This window comes from Coregonus lavaretus (assembly GCF_964263955.1).
Source record: "Coregonus lavaretus genome assembly, chromosome: 1".
Lineage (NCBI taxonomy): Eukaryota > Metazoa > Chordata > Actinopteri > Salmoniformes > Salmonidae > Coregonus > Coregonus lavaretus.
In genome coordinates this window covers 78,762,738-78,782,470 of record NC_139988.1, presented here as the reverse complement: position 1 = coordinate 78,782,470, position 19,733 = coordinate 78,762,738, and the positions used below count along the sequence as shown (strand labels likewise).

Below are 19,733 nucleotides of genomic sequence, written 5' to 3'. Positions count from 1 at the left end.
AACGGATAACCTATATTATTGATTTTAATTGGCATTCAAAGACATCAATAATAAGATTATGTTTATCTTTTTTTTTTTCTTCCCTTTATTTAACTAGTTAAGAACAAATTCTTATTTACAATGACGGCCTACACCGGCCAAAACCGGACGACGCTGGGTCAATTGTGCGCTGCCCTATGGGACTCCCAATCACGGACGGTTGTGATACAGCCTGGAATCGAAAATCAATCATCAGTAGCTTTTTTCAGTGCGCAAAGGAAAGGCTTCTTTATTTTGCTGGGTGTTGACAGTTATATAAAGTATAACTAAACTGTGTAATTGAAACTATTGTTATGACAACTACAGCCACAAGTCATAGGTCTTGAGAGATAGACTTGAGATCACGCGCATAGAAACTCTGCACAGGCCTGTTCCAATCAAACAATATATCGTTAAATCATTTCGATTGTAATTAAAGCCTACTTTTCCAAATAATTCCTGAGGTAAAATGTAAACAAATCGACATATCGAATTTCCATTTAAATACAGTATGAGCTAGATTTAAATACAGTATACAATGTTTATGAGCTAGATTTTTTTTTAAATCAAACAGTGCAAGATCATTGTTAAAGAAAATAAAGCTTACATTTTCATTCAAATATCAGTTTGCATTTCCAAAGACTTCACTTATAATTCGTAGACCTAAAATGGTTACCAAATAATTTACATAAATGGGGAAAATATTGGATTATTCATATGGAGTATATTTATAATAAGCCTAGTACTATTATCAATATCATCCTGAATTTAACAAATATCCTCATATCAACATGAGCAATGATCAATGCATAACATTTCTGAAGGTATTTGTCTATCTCACCAACTCAAATAAAAGAATGCTCAATAAGTAAATGTACACCCCATCCCAAATCTACAATAACCATATGAAAATACTGTGGGTAAATCTGCAATTAAAATCAGTGAAATGTGAGGAGTTTTTGTTAGTCCATCTTGGTGGTTATTTCAGTGTCCACAGCTTTTCTTCTAAGATTTGGCACAAATGATTGATTATGGTTCCCCTTGCAAAATTAGAATTTTCTGCATAGCTAAACAAAAATCAATATGATAACAAAGCATAGTAGCAAAGTCATCAACATCAAAGTCGTACAAATGTCTATATGACTACTTGGTCACTCATATCTTCCCTTCAGATTTCACATACCTGAGTAAAACATCCAGATTCTTTTTTGTGTTTTCACTATTGGCTCAGTGGTTATAGTGATATTTAACCACCCGAGATATTTGATAAGACACATATAGTATTCACTTACATTCCTTTCTGTAAAAGCCACATAGTGTTTGCGTAGACATATGAGATGACATGTTTTCCTACCAAGTACCACACGACAGGCACCATTGCTTCAATATTTTCACAATAAGACCTACTCCATTGATCTATGCTCCATTTCTCTTCAATCAATTCTCAGTAGCTCAGTGCCAATGTAGAAATGAATTTCATTTTGATGATGTAAAAGTGAAGAAATTTACACAGTATAGGGAGAGGATTTTAGGGACAACTTTGCCAGGAAAGCTTGTTCACTCTCCCCCGCTTGTGGTTTATGGCACTATGGCAGGACTGGTGAAGTCCCTGCTCCCTAGCGCCCTTGTCCGTGCTGGGGGACTTTGCGCAAGGGTTTGCGGATGGGGTGGGGGAACTCGGGCCGCTGGATCAGGGGGGCTGGGGTGGAGATGACAAACAGGCTCTGGAAGGCCTTGGGGTCGGAGGACATGGGGGTGCAGTGGAGCCGTCCAGGCATGAGCTGGGATAAGTTTGACACTGTGGCCCGGGCCCTGGACTCTGCATAGGACGAGCTCATACTGCCCTGACGAGCACCATTGACTGAGAGACAAAGAGAGAGAGAAAAAAAGAGAGAGGTTGAGAAAATCAATCCTATGCCCTCCAATTATCCATAAGTACAATGTCCAACTTCAGATCAGTGGTGGTATGGTAATGACACAATAAAGTGAGGTGCAGCGAGGGTGCTCAGTGGTTGTGCTCACTTGTCCATGGGATACGCTGGGCACTGTTGGTCCTCCTCAGGTCTCCTGGCGCCCGGCAGACTGTCTCTAGGACTTGGTCCTCTGGGGTGTAGTACTGTAGGCAGGCAGACTCAGTGTGAGTGGGCCCCCTGTCCAGACTTGGCCAGGGCCAGCGCTGCTGCAGCAGCTGGGAATGGACGTACTGCCGGAAGGGCTTGGCCCCTGGAGGCACCTGGTGTTGGATCACAGTACAGTGGCGCTTCGGTCTCAGGGAGTCCAACTGGCAAAATATGACATAGGACAGACTAAAGCATCTCACTACTAATGGAGTAATGTTTACTGATAACTTTGAGACAATGCAGTGACCATAGAGACCGATAGTAATGGCGTCTTTTTGTAGGCACTAACTCCGCCATGGCTCGTTGGTCAAACAAAGCCTATGGAGAAATGTTTTTTTTTTTTTGTAGGGTTTTTGGATAAACGCCAAAAATAAGGTCTGTAGTAAACACAGGCTTACGAAATCTTATACATTTTTTTCTATGAGATCATCTTCATCAGCTAACATCACTTAAAAACAAACAAAAAAATAGGCACTTACGTAATCAAAACAAACACATAAAGCAGAGTTCCCCAACTGCCTGTGGTTATTTGGTTATTTGACCCCCCAAGTTTTCTGAGTCAAAAAAAGAGTTTTATTTTCATTTTTTATGGCTGGACATAAAACCACCAGGAAATCAGCTCCAAGTGATTTTAATTTTGGAAATCTGTTCTCAAGTATTCCCATGTATAATAGAGAGACACGTGATCGTATATAAATGTAAGCAAGGTTTTAAATTATTATGTTTTATATCGGTTTGGGCTTCTTGTGGTCAATTTGCAGTCTACAAATAAATTGTAATTATGTTCGACCCCCTAACCATTACATTTTTACATTTTAGTCATTTAGCAGATGCTCTTATCCAGAGCGACTTACAGTTAGTGAGTGCATAAATTTATTCATACTGGCCCCCGTGGGAATCGAACCCACAACCCTGGCGTTGCAAGCGCCATGCTCTACCAACTGAGCTACACGCTCAAGAAAAAAATTGGCCAGCGGCTGAATCTAGTTGATTATCCCTGACATAAAGGCTTCATAATTCATAAAGGACATGTTAACTGACTGATATTATCTCACAGAACAAAATGTATAAGATCTCCTAAGCCTATTTTAACCTCTGACCTTATTTCAGCATTTATCCCAAAACCCCATTTTTTCCCCATTAATTTCCCCCATAAGAATGCTTAAACGAACCAGAGGTAACTCATTTAAATTTTTTAGGACTACAAGCTGGCGAGCTCTATATGGAGGACACATTTCCCTGCTAGGGAAACAATAAACTGAACTTACTAAACTGACCAGTGAGTGACTATGGATGGCAGTGTAGCCTTACCTTATTGGCTCGTTCATGTCTGTGTAGGGGCAGCTCATTTTGCTCGCGGGGGGGTGTAATGCCGTCAGGCATGGAGTGGCCTCGCCCCTGCAGCAGCTGATAGATCTGGTCCACCACCCCCAGGTCCCTCAGTAGATTCTCCCGTTGGAGCAGTCCACTCACCCTCTCCACCTCCTCCTCAGAGAGGTCCTGCACCGTAGGGGAACCGTTGGTGGCAGTAGGCAGGGGGGGCATGGTCAGGAGCTGGACAGCCACATTTCACATCAAACAGTAAGGAAACAGTTCATCACAGTGTATAATCATTCTTCAGTATTAATTGTTTATGTAAATATGATAAATGGCCATTATATGGTTTGGTAGTTGGACATGTATGTAAGGTGTTGAGTGGAGAAGATATCTGGCTCCCTCTTGTGGTCACTGAAAGGCCTTGCAACTACAAGTCCACTAAGATTGCCACCCCCAATGATCCGATGAGACTTGGGAGTTCTCTTTATGGTTGTTTCTGTAGGCAATAATACATTCAAAACCTGAGGTAATATGTTACATAAAACTGATGGGCAGGGTTATGTGACTCACAGTAACCTGTTGGGAGTTGGAGCTGGTCTGACGAACTTGTACTCTGTGTGGTTTGGCCCTCTCTCCTGCAGACTCCCCCTGCAAGTCTCGTCTACGGCTCCCCTTCTGCTCCCTCTCCTTCTGCTCCTGCTTCAGACGCAGCTCCTGCAGCTGCTGCCTGAGCGGAGAGTCACACAAACAAACAAGTTGTACATGAAACAATGAAAAAAGTGAATTTAAGGCACAACGATTTTGTATTTTCTGTTGAGTGTTTTCATGGTATTTTCTATAAGCCTGTGTGTGTGTGCGTAATATGAGTGTTTGGGTGATTGTGTCTACCTGGCACACTCCTCCCTGGCCTTGGAGGCGGCAGTCTCCTGAAACAAGGAGCTGCTGTGTTTGAAGTACTTCTCGTACTTCTCTCCGCCCTCGCGAGGGTAGATCCCGCGGAAGCCACCCAGGTGTTTGGCCTCATACCTCCGCATCTGCTCTACACTGGCTGCCTGGGACTGACGCAGTTCCTCACTCCTGACAACACAAAAATGACCACAACTGAATGAATGCATGAATTGAATGCATCAAAAAATATACACTGAGTGTACAAAAACTATTTTGCTCTCAGAACAGCCTCAATTCGTCGGGCCATGGACTCTACAAGGTGTCGAAAGCGTTCCACAGGGATGCTGGCCCATGTTGACTCCAATGCTTCCTACAGTTGTGTCAAGTTGGCTGGATGTCCTTTGGGTGGTGGACCATTCTTGATACATACGGGAAACTGTTGAGTGTGAAAAACCCAGCAGCGTTGCAGTTCTTGACACACTCAAACCGGTGCACCTGGCACCTACTACCATACCCCGTTCAAAGGCACTTAAATATTTTGTCTTGCCCATTCACCCTCTGAATGGCACACATACACAATCCATGTCTCAGTTGTCTCAAGGCTTAAAAAGCCTTCTTTAACCTATCTCCTCCCCTTCATCTACACAGATTGTTTTATTTGTTAACATTTATTTAACCTTTATTTAACTAGGCAAGTCAGTTAAGAACAAATTGTTATTGTCAATGACGGCCTACCAAAAGGCAAAAGGCCTCCTGCGGGAATGGGGGCTGAGATAAAAAATAAAAAATATAGGACAAAACACACATCACGACAAGAGAGACACCACAACACACTACATAAAGAGAGACCTAAGACAACAACATAGCATGGCAGCAACACAACATGACAACTGATTGAAGTGGATTTCACAAGTGCCGTCAATAAAGGATCACAGCATTCACCTGGATTCACCTGGTCAGTCTATGTCATGGAAAGAGCAGGTATTCTTAATGTTTTGTTGGCTTGAGTTTTGTCCAAATCACTTTGTTTGTTACATGTCTATAACAATGCTAATTTATAATAAAATGACCCATCATAGCTTATTGTTACATGGTCAAACTGATCATACAAGCATATTGAAATCAAAGTTCCACATTGTTGGAATCAGGCTAATTTTAGGTTCTGAATGAAAGTTGAAAATAAGTAATTTATAGATGTCTATGTTTGGACCAAATCAAGGCTGGTCCAGACCGGACAAAATCTGAACCAAACATAGATGTCTGCACCAAAAAAAGATGTTGGCTTGCTTACTGGGGTGTAGGCTACCATATTGGCCCACAATGGAATTTAGGCCATTACATTGGCTTTATTAGTCCTGATTCCTGTGACTAATCAATATGGCTATTTAAGCTCTGAATTTCAGCTATCCAACTTTATCAGGAGTTATCGCGAGCCTATTTGCAATGCGTTTACACAGCGGGAAATGCAGATATATTATATTTTTCGCTATGATCAGCTTGTCAAAAATTGACGGATACAAACTTGAAACCACCAATCATGACAATGGGGTGAAACTCCTGGACAACAGTTGTGATTGTCCATTCCATATTGTCCATTTTACTTTGACCTGTCCTGTTTTTAGGATATGTTGTTTGTTAACATGACAGCGCATTTTTTATTTGATTGGGCACCATTTAGGTTAGGCTATTTGATCGGAGAAACCTGCATGATGTAAAAAGTGTCCATCTCATTACATTGTCATATATTTTATCTCCAGTCTGTAGAGACGCGCTGGGAATGGACAAGCAACATATTTTGCGCCCCTGCCTTTGGGGCACTGCTTATCAAAGGGCGGCATCAGCACTCACCTAAAAAGCCCATATGCCACTGGTTGAGAGAAATTGTCATTGTTTTTGGGCAGAATTATGTGAGGTTTTATGTGTTGTTGTTGGAGGTGCGTCTTGGTTAGTTTAGCTCAGAAAATGCCGCCCTCGTCAATCTGCCACCTAATCCTACCTAACGAGCGGGCCGGCCGTGTTCCTATCAATCACATGGTCCTGACTGTACCTGGCCTCTCTAGAGCGGTTCTGCTGCAGCCTCTCCTTCACCCTGCGCTTCTCCTCCTCAGTGATCTTACGGCGGTCACAGGCACCCAGGTTTATAAGAACCAGGGTGTCATACAGCAGGCTATCCTTCACCTCCCGGTCCAACCGCGAATCAGTAGTGAAACTGGGGGAGTGGTTCACCTGCACAAACGTTAAAGGGATACTTCAGGATTTTGGCAATGAGGCACGTTATCTACTTCCCCAGAGTCAGATGAACTCATGGATACCATTTTTATGTCTCTGTGTGCGGTTTGAAGGAAGTTGCTAACTAACACTAGTGCAATTGCTAACTAGCGTTAGCGTAATGACTGGAAGTTTATGTGTATCTGCTAGCACGCTAGACTCCCATTAATTGTTCTAACGCTAGTTAGCATTGGCTCAAGAAAGTACCTCTAACTTCCTTCATACTGGACACAGAGACATAAAAATGGTATCCACAAGCTCATTTGACTCTGGGGAAGTAGATAAAGGATCTCATTGTCAAAATCCCGAAGTATCCCTTTAATACACACACATGAACATCATGAATATACCTTGTTTGCTATCTAGCTTTAATATTGAAGTTATTATAAGTTGCTAGCGAAATGCCTATTGGACACTGCATGATGAGAGTGTAGTGATTATTAGAATAACACATTTCTTAGCTCAACAGACACTGATACAGGACCCATATCAATACATCATCCTGATTAATTAAGAAGGCCTCACCTCCAGCAGCCAGGGCCTGAGTCGATGGTCTAGCAGCACATCAAAGCCAAGGATCTCAAAGCAGGCGCTGCCAGCAGCGTGGTTGGGGAAACAGGTGTGGTAGTTGTGTTTGAGGATGGGGTGGGCAGAGATGAGCGTCTTAATAATCACGTCCTCAATGTCCAACCACATCTTCTCTGTGTCGTAACACATGGCCTCCAGGTGCTTGTTCAAGGTGGACAGCTTCCTGGAACGACAGGGAGGAGGGAACTGAGATGCAAGAGTTGCATCATGAGATTAATTATACAAAGAAACAAAGCTAAAGGTCAACTCGAGAGGTATTTGAAGTAAACTAACATCTGCTTACCGTTTGCTGCCAGTGTCGTCATCACGGACAAAGTTCTCACTGTGCTTGTTGATGGCATAGTTGGTCAGATGCATGCAAACATCATCCTTGTAGAATTAGAAATATGGTGAGGGAGAGCCGGGGATGGGTAAAGGTACAATGAGAGATCAGGAAGGACACCGTAGAATATATACTATCATACTGGAATAAACATATGAATACTGCAGAGATGTGATACCCCATGTTAAATGATTATCTAGAGAGCTTCAGAGCATCAAAGACACAACCAACACTATAACTACCAATTAACAGTCAATGAACAGAGCGAGATAGGACAATGAGAAGTGTGTAATGCTGTGTAACAGTTGGCATTAGAAGTGTTGATGGAGTATCTGTATTGTCCACCTCACCACGTTGCCATTGCTGGGCTCGTTGTATTGGGTAGTGCAGAAGCGAGCCAGCCCCTCATTGTACAGGAAGATGCGGAAGGGGTCACAGGAGGTCACCAGCACATAGATACGCAGGTCAAACTTGAAGCCGTCAATAATGAATGGCTGGGGGGGAGAGGACGGTTGGCATTATGATATATCTAATGACATCAACATAACCCTGCTCTCTGATTGGTCCCTTAATTATGACATAGTCATAACCCTGCTCTCTGATTAGTCCCTTCATAATAACATAGTCTAACCCTGCTCTTTGATTGGTCCTTTCATAATGACATCGTCATAACCCTGCTCTTTGATTGGCCCTTTCATAATGACATTCATAGCCCTGCTCTCTGATTGGTCCTTTCATAATGACATTGTCATAACCCTGCTCTCTGATTGGTCCCATAAATACTGTCACATAATAAGGTATCACATTTATTGCACCTTTCGTCCTGCAACCTCAGTTGAGCTACTTGTGCAGAATATTACACAATATGTACAGAAGGGAGTGAGTCAGTGAGTCTCACCCGGGAGACGTACACCTGGCAGATCATGTGTTCTCCGGGCCGGATGTCTTTGCTGGACTTAGTGAGTAAGATGCCTCGCCCTTGGCAACCGGAGTCTGGCTTACAGATGTAAGTCTTGTGTTTCTTGGACCTGGTGTAAGCTTGGAAGTCACTATAACTGCAGAGATACAAAAAAACACTTACATTCTCAATTGATTACGCTCCTGATTCATATACAGTACCAGTCAAAAGTTTGGACACACCTACTCATTCAAGGTTTATTTTTTTATTTTTTTACTATTTTCTACATTGTAGAATAATAATGAAGACATTAGAACTATGAAATAAGACATATGGAATCATGTAGTAACCAAAAAAAATGTTAAACAAATCAAAATATATTTTATATTTGAGATTCTTCAAAATAGCCACCCTTTGCCTTGATGACAGCTTTGCACACTCTTGGCATTCTCTCAACCAGCTTCACCTGGAATGCTTTTCCAACAGTCTTGAAGGAGTTCCCACATATGCTGAGCACTGCTTTTCCTTCACTCTGCGGTCCGACTCATCCCAAACCATCTCAATTGGGTTGAGGTCGGGGGATTGTGGAGGCCAGGTCATCTGATGCAGCCCTCCATCACTCTCCTTCTTGGTAAAATAGCCCTTACACAGCCTGGAGGTGTGTTGGGTCATTGTCCTGTTGAAAAACAAATGATAGTCCCACTAAGCCCAAACCAGATGGGATGGCGTATCGCTGCAGAATGATGTGGTAGCCATGCTGGGTTAAGTGTGCCTTGAATTCTAAATAAATCACAGACAGTGTCACCAGCAAAGCAAACCCACAGCATAACATGCTTTACGGTGGGAACTACACATGCGGAGATCATCCATTCACCCACACCGCGTCTCACAAAGACACGGCGGTTGGAACCAAAAATCTCAAATTTGGACTCCAGACCAAAGGACACATTTCCACCGGTCTAATGTCCATTGCTCGTTGTTTCTTGGCCCAAGCTGGTCTCTTCTTCTTATTGGTGTCCTTCACCTATTCAGTGGTTTCTTTGCAGCAATTCAACCATGAAAGCCTGATTCACACAGTCCCCTCTGAATAGTTGATGTTGAGATGTGTCTGTGACTTGAACTCTGTGAAGCATTTATCCTCTGCAGCAGAGGTAAATCTGGGTCTTCCATTCCTGTGGCGGTCCTCATGAGAGCCCGTTTCATTATAGCACTTGATGGTTTTAGCGACTGCACTTTTTGAGACAAAGTTCTTGACATTTTCAGTATTGACTGACCTTCATGTCTTAAAGTAATAATGGACTGTCGTTTCTCTTTGATTATTTAAGCTGTTCTTGACATAATATGGACTTGGTCTTTTACCAAATATACCCCCCCCCCCCCCCCCCCCACCTTGTCACAACACAACTGATTGGCTCAAACGCATTAAGAAGGAAAGAAATTCCATAAATTAACTTTTAAGAAGGAACACCTGTTAATTGAAATGCATTCCAGGTGACTACCTCATGAAGCTGGTTGAGAGAATGCCAAGAGTGTGCAAAGCTGTCATCAGAAAAACCCTTGAGTAGGTGTGTCCAAACTTTTGACTGGTAGTGTATGTGTTTTGAATGACAAGACTCTAAGCACATTGACAATGAGAACTCACTCTGCCGGTAGGCACCATGTTCGGGGAAAGATATTGTAGTCTTTGGGGAAGAGCTTCAGCATGCGGTTCATGTTTCGAGCCAGAAGATCCTTTCTACAAATCTCACTCATCCCGGGAAAATGGTTGATCTTCTGTAAGGGTACAGCAGACACATAGCATTGAATGTGGCGAATCAACAGGGGCTGACGCACATTTTCAGAGCTCTATGAGGAGAGAGGTGGACTTGGGGGAGATGTTAAGTACCTGGTAGCGCTTCATGTCCATAACTCTGTCCAGTGAGACAGAGCAGTCTGTCCAGAAGAGAGTCCAGTCCTCGCCCTCCACTGCTTCCCAAAGGCCATATCTGCGAGCAGCACGTCGCACTGACAGGGTGAGGAAGAAAGACTACCCATTAGAGGACATATTAATCTACACTGAGTATACAAAACATTAAGGACACCTGCTCTTTCCATGACAGACTGACCAGGTGAATTCAGGTGAAAGCTATGATCCGTTATTGATGTCACTTGTTAAATCCACTTAAAATCAGTGTAGATGAAGGGGAGGAGACAGGTTAAAGAAGGATTTTCAAGCCTTGAGACAATTGAGACATGGATTGTGTACGTGTGCCATTCAAAGAGTGAAAGGGCAAGACAAAAGATGTAAGACATTTTGAACGGGGTATGGTAGTAGGTGCCAGGCTGTGGCGGTCACGAAATTTTGTCAGCCGGTGATTGTCAAGCAAAGATCTCGTACAATGCTCTGTACTACTCCCTTCACAGAACAGTGCAAACTCTGGGATGCTGACCTTCTAGGCAGAGTTGCAAAGAAAAAGCCATATCTCAGACTGGCCATCTTAATCTTGGGCAGTCTGAGATATGGCTTTTTCTTTGCAACTCTGCCTAGAAGGTTGAGACTGGTGTTTTGCGGGTACTATTTAATGAAGCTGTCAGTTGAGGACCTGTGAGGCGCCTGTTTCTCAAACTAGACACTCTAATGTATTTGTCCTCTTGCTCAGTTGTGCACTGGGGCCTCCCACTCCTCTTTCTATTCTGGTTAGAGACCGTTTGCGCTGTTCTGTGAAGGGAGTAGTACACAGCGTTGTACAAGATCTTCAGTTTCTTGGCCATTTCTCGCATAGAATAGCCTTCATTTCTCAGAACAAGAATAGACTGACGAGTGTCAGAAGAAAGTTACTTGTTCTGGCCATTTTGAGCTTGTAATCGAACCCACAATTGATGATGCTCCAGATACTCAACTAGTCTCAAGAAGGCCAGTTTTATTTATTCTTTAATCAGCACAACAGTTTTCAGCTGTGCTAACATAATTGCAAAAGGGTTTTCTAATGATCAATTAGCCTTTTAAAATGATAAACTTGGATTAGCAAACACAACGTGCCATTGGAACACAGGACTGATGGTTGCTGATAATGGGCCTCTGTACGCCTATGTAGATATTCCTTTTTTTTTTTTTATCAGCAGTTTCCAGCTACAATAGCCATTTACAACATTAACAATGTCTACACTGTATTTCTGATCAATTTGATGTTATTTTAATGGCCAAAAAATTGCTTTTCTTTCCATAACAAGGACATTTCTAAGTGACCCCAAACTTTTGAACGGTAGTGTATGTGTGAAATTTGTTTTAATTTAGAATGGACCATTATCATGCACCTGTATCGAAACAGGGGCAGCAGGAAAAAATAAATGTAATCTATGCACTTAAATAGCGAATTGAGGACGCTTTTCACCGTGGTTTATTTTCATGCCAGCCAGCAATGTGCTTAATATTAGGAAAGTTGAGAAATAAATATAGTAAGCCTATAGAAAGCTGATGGGATCCTCCTCTTTTTCTTAGCGGCCATCAATCTATTTTCTCCCGCAATTGCATAGCCTATAGAAATGTTGCGCAACATGAGCTCATGGGCTCTCATGAAGTGTTTGATTAGATTTTCGAATACATTTGCATTGATGTCAGAGTGATTAGAGGGACAATAGAGTGCTGAGTACCAGGCAGTTAGCAAGTTTGGTAGGCTACTAATGACCAGCAGCAGCATCAGAGCTTGGAGAAGCCTAATTACCGTGACTAAACGGTCATGTGGAATTTGACTGCCTTCATGACTCGTGACTGCCGGTGTGGCGGTAATACGGTCACCGCAACAGCCCTAGCCAGGAGCACCGGTTTGTGTCAAGAACTGCAACGCTGCTGGGATTTTCAAGCTCAACAGTTTCCTGTGTGTATCAAGAAAGGTCCACCACCCAAAGGACATCCAGCCAACTTGACACAACTGTGGGAAGCATTGGAGTCAACATGGGCCAGCATCCCTGTGGAATACTTTCGACACCTTGTAGAGTCCATGCCCCGACAAATTGAGGCTGTTCTGAGGGCAAAAGGGGGTGCAACTCAATATTAGGAAGGTGTTCCTAATGTATGCTATACTCAGTGTATGTCTGTGTTTCAAATGTATTTGACTAGACTACATAGCAAAACTGTGACTGTGAGGAATTAAAGCGATTGTCTAGGATTCTCCCAACATGGGGGTAACAAAGCAAGTGACATGGGTGATCTTTGAAAAGATAAAATCACACCAATTCATACGTTGGTATATGCAGGATAACTCACCACTTTCATATTTGCAGTTGACGATATTGATCCACAGTCATCTGGGAAAGAAGAAACAGAAAGAGGGGGACAGACATGTGCCTTGCTGCAAGGTCCTAATCATCCTTCCTCAATTACTTCCGCCTCTCCCAGCGTTTTGGGGAAGAGGAAGCACCAAAGCACCAGTAGAGTTACATCTTTTAACTTGAAGTACCTCTTTTTCCTTTTCTTCTTCCTCTTGCCAATGGATGGAGGAGTAGGGGTGCAGGCCTCGGGTTGACTATCGCTCCCCCAGCCCTCGCCCTCCTCTCCCCCCTCAGGTCCACACTTGAAGGCATCATCTTCAGAGTCTCTGTCAGGGCTCTCTGCTCGCAGGTCCATCCTGAAGAAGATACATAAAGAGGGACAAAAAAAAAGGCTTACATAACAGTAACACTAGGTAATTAACGTGTTATCAAGCATCAATTAACACAAATTAAAGACATTATGTTTTCCAACCAATATCTAAGAAATTTGCATACATTTACATAATTGCGTTTTGATGTCAATACTAGTACCCCCACCCTGAAATACAATCAACCAGATCAGAATCCAGGTTGTAATGCACACAGAGAATCATGTTTCTGTTTCCATTTCTCTTCTCAGGTAGGTACTCGGCCTGTCAACATTCCATCCATAGCAGAGGGTCATTCAAGAGTTATTGGGCAGCGAGTCAAGTTTGCAATAGAGTTCAGACGGATCACTCCGTTTGGAAAAAACACAAGACTCCTCAGACAGTAACTTAGCCTAAATCCCCTTGAAGTGTCCTTGTGTGCCCTGACCATCACTGAGGGGTTCTCTCTCTGATCTCACGTCCCTAAGGTGAAGCCTAGGTGAGACTAATTGCTGGTAATGATAAGGGTAAGTGCTGGACAGGGCCCAGGGGAGGGTGAGGAGGGACATCCCTGTTAGGCTGCGGGAGGCCTGGCTGCTGGGCAGAGGCTGCTAGTGGGAGGTGCTATAGGAGGATGGGCTAATTGTAATGGGTGGAATGGTATCAATGGAATGGTACCAAACACATCAAACACATGAAAACAACGTGCTTGACTCCGTTCCATTTATTTCATTCCAGCCATAACAATCAGCCCGTCCACTTATAGCTCCTCCCACCAGCCTCCTCTGGTGCTGGGTAACAGTATTCTGAGCCAGTGATCTGGATAATCCTGGCCCTGAACTCTTGTAATTGAGCTTGGCGGAGACGGCCCAGTGACCTCTACAGGTATCCTGTTACAACAGCACTCTCATAGGAGCTCTCTTTAGGACCTATCCAAAAAACAACAATGCATAAATATAGTCTTTAAATAGGCCTAGCAGTTTGGTGTTCTCAAGCAAATGTGTTCTAGTATATCAGATGTAAATTCTAGTCAAAGAATGATATCGGTCTATTACTATATAATAACTCATTTTCAATTCACTAATCTCTATCCTAAAGATGGAAAAACAAAGTAATTATTTCATGCAAAAGTTCTGAAGTCATGGTGGAAAACTTCTGAAAACAACTCAAATCAACAATTCAGTCAACCACTGACCTGACTTTACATGTTTTTCTCTGATCAATGCTCACTGTATTTTCCCTCACTATCAATTCACATTTTATTTGTCACATGCGCCGAATACAACAGGTGTAGACCTTACTTACAAGCTCTTTCCCGACGACAAAGAGGTAAAATAAGAAAATAAAAACAGAGTAATAAAACACACAAGAATGAAGCTATGTACAGGGAGTACCAATACCATATCAATGTGCAGGGGTACGAGGTAGCTATGTATGTACATGTAGGCAGGGGTAAAGTGACTAGGCATAAGGATTGATAATAATAAGATTTAAAAAACAAAGTAGCAGCAGCGAATACAGTGCATTCGGAATGTATTCAGACACCTTGACTTTTTCCACATTTTGTTACGTTACAGCCTTATTCTAAAATGGATTATATCGTTTCCCCCGCCTCACAATACCCCATAATGACAAAGCAAAAACAGGTTTAGACATTTTTGCTAATTTATTTTAAAAAATTAACAACTGAAATAACACATTTACATAAGTATTCAGACCCTTTACTCAGTACTTTGTTGAAGCACCTTTGGCAGCGATTACAGCCTCGAGTCTTCTCGGGTATGACGATACAAGCTTGGCACACCTGTATTTGGGGAGTTTCTCCCATTCTTCTCTGCAGATCCTCTCAAGCTCTGTCAGGTTGGATGGGGAGCATCGCTGCACAGCTATTTTCAGGTCTCTCCAGAGATGTTCGATCGGGTTCAAGTCCGGGCTCTGGCTGGGCCACTCAAGGACATTCAGAGACTTGTCCTGAAGCCACTCCTGCATTGTCTTGGCTGTGTGCTTAGGGTCGTTGTCCTGTTGGAAGGTGAACCTTCGCCCCAGTCTGAGGTCCTGAGCACTATGGAGCAGGTTTTCATCAAGGATCTCTCTGTACTTTGCTCCGTTCATCTTTCCCTCGATCCTGACTAGTCCGTAGGGATGGTGCCAGGTTTCTTCCAGACGTGACGCTTGGCACTCAGGCCAAAGAGTTCAATCTTGGTTTCATCAGACCAGATAATCTTGTTTCTCATGGTCTGAGAGTCATTTAGGTGCCTTTTGGCAAACTCCAAGTGGGCTGTCATGTGCCCTTTACTGAGGAGCGGCTTCCATCTGGCCACTCTACCATAAAGGCCTGATTGGTGTAATGATGCATAGATTGTTGTCCTTCTGGAAGGTTCTCCCATCTCCACAGGGGAATTCTGGAGCTTTGTCAGAGTGACCATTGGGTTCTTGGTCACCTCCCCGACCAAGGCCCTTCTCCCACGATTGCTCAGTTTGGCCGGGCGGCCAGCTCTAGGAAGAGTCTTGGTGGGTCCAAACTTCTTGCATTTAAGAATGATGGAGGCCACTGTGTTCTTGGGGACCTTCAATGCTGCAGACTTTTTTTGGTACCCTTCCCAAGATCTGTGCCTCGACATAATCCTGTCTCGGAGCTCTATGGACAATTCCTTGGAACTCATGGCTTGGTCTTTGCTCTGACATGCACTGCCAACTGTGGGACCTTATAAAGACAGGTGTGTGCCTTTCCAAATCATGTCCAATCAATTGAATTTACCACAGGTGGACTACAATCAAGTTGTAGAAACATCTCAAGGATGATCAATGGAATCAGGATGCACCTGAGCTCAATGTCGAGTCTCATAGCAAAGGGTCTGAATACTTATGTAAATAAGGCATCTTTTTATTTATTTTATTTTTTATATAAATTAGCAAAAATGTCTGAAAACCTGTTTTTGCTTTGTCATTATGGGGTACTGTGTGTAGATTTTAGAATAAGGCTGTAACGTAACAAAATGTGGGAAAAGGGAAGGGGTCTGAATACTTTCCGAATTCACTGTATGATGAGTGTATGTGTACATGTGTGAAAGTGTCTGTGTGTGTGTGGCGTCAGTATGCGTGTGTTGTGTGTGTGTGCTTGCGTATGTAAGTGTGTGTATGTGTGTGTGAGTGTGTGGATAGAGTCCTGTGAGTGTGCATAGAGTCAGTGCAAAATAGAGTCAGTGAATATAGTCCGGGTAATCATTTGATTATCTATTCAACAGTGCTTGGGGATAAAAGCTGTCTCGGAGCCTGTTGGTCCGAGAACCGATGCACTGGTACCGTTTGCCGGACGGTAGCAGAGAGAACAGTCTATGGCTTGGGTGGCTGAAGTCTTTCGCAATTTTTCGGGCCTTCCTCTAACGCCACCTGATATCGAGGTACTGGATGGGAGGGAGCTCAGCCCCAGTGATGTACTGGGCCATCCTCACCACCCTCTGTAGAGCTTTGCGGTCGAGGGCGGTGCAGTGCAGTTGCTTTCCAAGCGGTGATGCAACCAGTCAAGATGCTCTCGATGGTGCAGCTGTAGAACCTCTTGAGGATCTGAGGGCCCATGCCAAATCTCTTCAGCCTCCTGTGGGAGAAGATGCACTGTTGTTCCCTCTTCACGACTGTGCGGACCATGTGTGTGGACCATGTTAAGTCCTTAGTGATGTGGACACCGAGGAACAGGATCCAGTTGCAGAGGGAGGTCTTCAGTCACAGGGTCCTGAGCTTGGTGATGAGCTTGGAGGGGACCACTGAGTTGAACGCTGAGCTGTAGTCAATGAACAGCATTCTCACATACGTACAGTATATATACTTTTTTTTTAAAGGTACACAAACCTGTGCTGTGCATTTAAGGTGGGTGGAAATGCTAGACGATGCCCTCCACCCTTCCAACTCACCCACTCTGTTTGTTGGTAAGGGCCCCTCAGTTTCAGGGGCCCGGCAAGATGTGGTCGTTCCCAACAGAAGGCAGCTCACAAAGCCTCATATCCACCTCTGGTCTGGTCCTAATCCTGAACAAAAAGGGCACATTTGTACCATGACCCCAGGGGTGGCACTACTTAGATTCACTTACATCCTAATAGCATGGCCAGTGGGTCAGGTGGCCAATAAGAAACTAGGGAAAAACACCTTATATGTCCTGACATGGAGAGAAAATTATGAGCAGGATATCACATTGTGGTCCTCTGTAGCTCAGCTGGTAGAGCACGGCGCTTGTAACGCCAAGATAGTGGGTTCGATCCCCGGGACCACCCATACACAAAAATATGTATGCACGCATGACTGTAAGTCGCTTTGGATAAAAGCGTCTGCTAAATGGCATATTATATTATATTGATATCACATTGTGGAAGTAGAGAGGGTTAATCCCTCATATTTGTTCAAGGTAATTAGACAAGTGATTTGACACTGTGAGCAATTCAAATATGTGCTGAAACCACTAGCTACAGTGCACATTAGCGAAATGAATGCTTTGCATTGACCATGGAGGAATCCATTGAGGAAAACTGCACTACAGATAATCAGAACTGAACCACAGTTGTTCAAAGGGAAGCTCTGGTCTATTTGTTACCATAACCTGTGGATCTAGAACAAACTTCTGCTCTTATCAACAGCATGCTCAGTTTATCTTTCATAGCAATATTTATTTTATTCCAACCACAAGATGGGTTGCAACTAGCCCCTCACCATACAGAGATTAAAGCCTAGGAGGTAATTTGATCTGTGTGGGGGTCACCTTACTGTATGTTTCCTTGTTGTCATGGTAACTAATAGGCATCAGTCATCTCCCAACTAGCACACACATACACTGTCTCACGCACTGACTGAGTCTCTGCTATGTAAACACTTGCTTTCTTCCTACCCTCCCTCACATTTACATTACATTTTAGTCATTTAGCAGACGCTCTTATCCAGAGCGACTTACAGAAGCAATTAGGGTTAAGTGCCTTGCTCAAGGGCACATCGACAGATTTTTCACCTAGTCGGCTCGGGGATTATAACCAGCGCCCTTTCGGTTACTGGCACTACGCTCTTAACCACTAAGCTACCTGCCGCCCTCACAAGCTGCAAATGTTATTTCACACATTCCACTTTATCCATTCCCTACTGAACCAACAGTATCCTTTTTAGAAAAGTAACTGAATAATTGGTATTGCAAACAGTGACTTCAAAATATAAACCCACTGTATTAACTTGACTTCCCTGCTGCTATGCTAGTTAGCTTCCTAGCTGGATAGCGCATGGCATTGCTATGGTAACAGAACGCTCGCTGACTTCAAAGCAAGCAGCAGAAAGTAGGTATCAACACCTGAGTCTCAAACATGTTCTCACTCACCCGAAAATGGTCAACCATACACTGTCAAAATAAAATAGTAAAGCTTACCTTTTACTTTTCCTTCCGCACAATATGTGTCAGTGTGGCAGGCACACGGTGTCAATATTGTTTAAAAACATTCCCGACGTCCTGTTCTTCTGCGATGACGTTCCTCCTACACAAACAGGCTGTAGTTTCGTCCAATCACACAGCCAATTGTTCGTTCGACAGCCAATGGGCTCTCAGCAACGCCTAGTGGGGGGCTGTACATAAAAATAAAAATAGAAAATAATTGCATGGGACAATAAACAATCTGTTTTATTTTGTTTTATTATTTGAAAAATAAAATGTTATTGAGTAAATGTATATATTGGTTCTCTTAATTTTGATAAGAAAGATGAACATGTAATTAATGTAAGGTTATTTGTTGATATTAAAGTTGAAATTGTCATTAGATTTTGGGGTGGGGTCACGAGAAACTCTGGCGAAAAAAATGGGGTCCCTGCTGAAAAAGTTGAAATACCACTGTACTAACTGATGAACTCTGAACACAGAGCACCAGAGAAACACATCAGCCTTTGAGGACCTCTTTGAGTCATGGACGGATTTTACCCTGCTTTTGAGCCGTTTTAGATCGCTTAGTATTCTACATTCAAGGTATTGTCAGTCATAATGAAGTCAGTGAATCGGTATTATGTACATGTCAAAACAGATCAAAATCAGGTGCTTCATCCTTCATCTCCTGAAGCAACAGAATGAAACAGAAAGCTGCTCCATGATCAGAGATTCAGAGAAGGACAGAATCCCTGCCAGCTTTGACAAGGTCTTCAAGCCTCTTATCAGGACAGTGTTTTAGATACATCTTTGCAATAGCGACTATATTTATAACAGTAGACAAATGGTGAATGGTGATGCAGAAGCTTTTGTACAGCAGGTTAGAGCAGCCTTTTTCAAACCTCTCCTCGGGGACCCCCAGCCATTTAATGTATTTGAACTATTCAACATGCATTTTAACTATTCAACAAGTAATTATAAAACCCTTGACTACTTGAATCAGGTTTGGTAGTTCAGGGCTACAACACAATTGTGAAATATCTAGGGGTCCCCGAGGAGAGGTTTGAAAGGGGATGTAGGTCAGTTTGCGCCATCTAGAGGTGAGGTTGACACTGACGTTCAATTCACTGAGACTCAAACACTACTGCAGGATTATACTGAGGTTCAGGATGTTGAGAAAACAGCATTAATGCAAGTAAAATATTGTGTAATCGGCGCACAATTCTTCAGTATAGAGTGAAACATTTTCAAAATAGAAAACAGGTTGTATTTAGCCTACACACCAGGGTGCACAGAGTATCTTCCCGAGATGAAAAGGCAAAGCAAGAGGTTTCACTCT

At 43.1% G+C, this 19,733-nt stretch overlaps 1 protein-coding gene across 1 annotated transcript; it reads right to left on the bottom strand.

The window, feature by feature from the left end:
- Positions 1–256: 256 nt before the first annotated feature.
- Positions 257–12,695, bottom strand: ttll6 (tubulin tyrosine ligase-like family, member 6). Its single transcript, XM_084170587.1, has 13 exons — positions 12,663–12,695; positions 10,305–10,423; positions 10,062–10,192; positions 8,420–8,576; positions 7,872–8,015; positions 7,483–7,568; positions 7,137–7,362; positions 6,391–6,569; positions 4,344–4,532; positions 4,026–4,182; positions 3,450–3,692; positions 2,041–2,299; positions 257–1,879 (listed from the first exon to the last, which is right to left on the bottom strand). The coding sequence occupies exons 2-13, from the start codon at positions 10,323–10,325 to the stop codon at positions 1,635–1,637; spliced, it is 2,037 nt and encodes a 678-aa protein (XP_084026713.1). The 5' UTR covers positions 10,326–10,423; positions 12,663–12,695; the 3' UTR covers positions 257–1,634.
- Positions 12,696–19,733: the final 7,038 nt, after the last annotated feature.

Bases quoted from the DNA above. Each gene is read 5' to 3' on its own strand.
- ttll6 (XM_084170587.1), bottom strand. From the start codon at position 10,325: ATGGACATGAAGCGCTACCAG. The intron at 4,183-4,343 runs GTAGACACAATC...CTCTCCGCTCAG, and splicing joins GCCAGGGAGGAGTGTGCCAG to GCAGCAGCTGCAGGAGCTGC. The intron at 3,693-4,025 runs GTGAGTCACATA...GTGGCTGTCCAG, and splicing joins CCAACTCCCAACAGGTTACT to CTCCTGACCATGCCCCCCCT.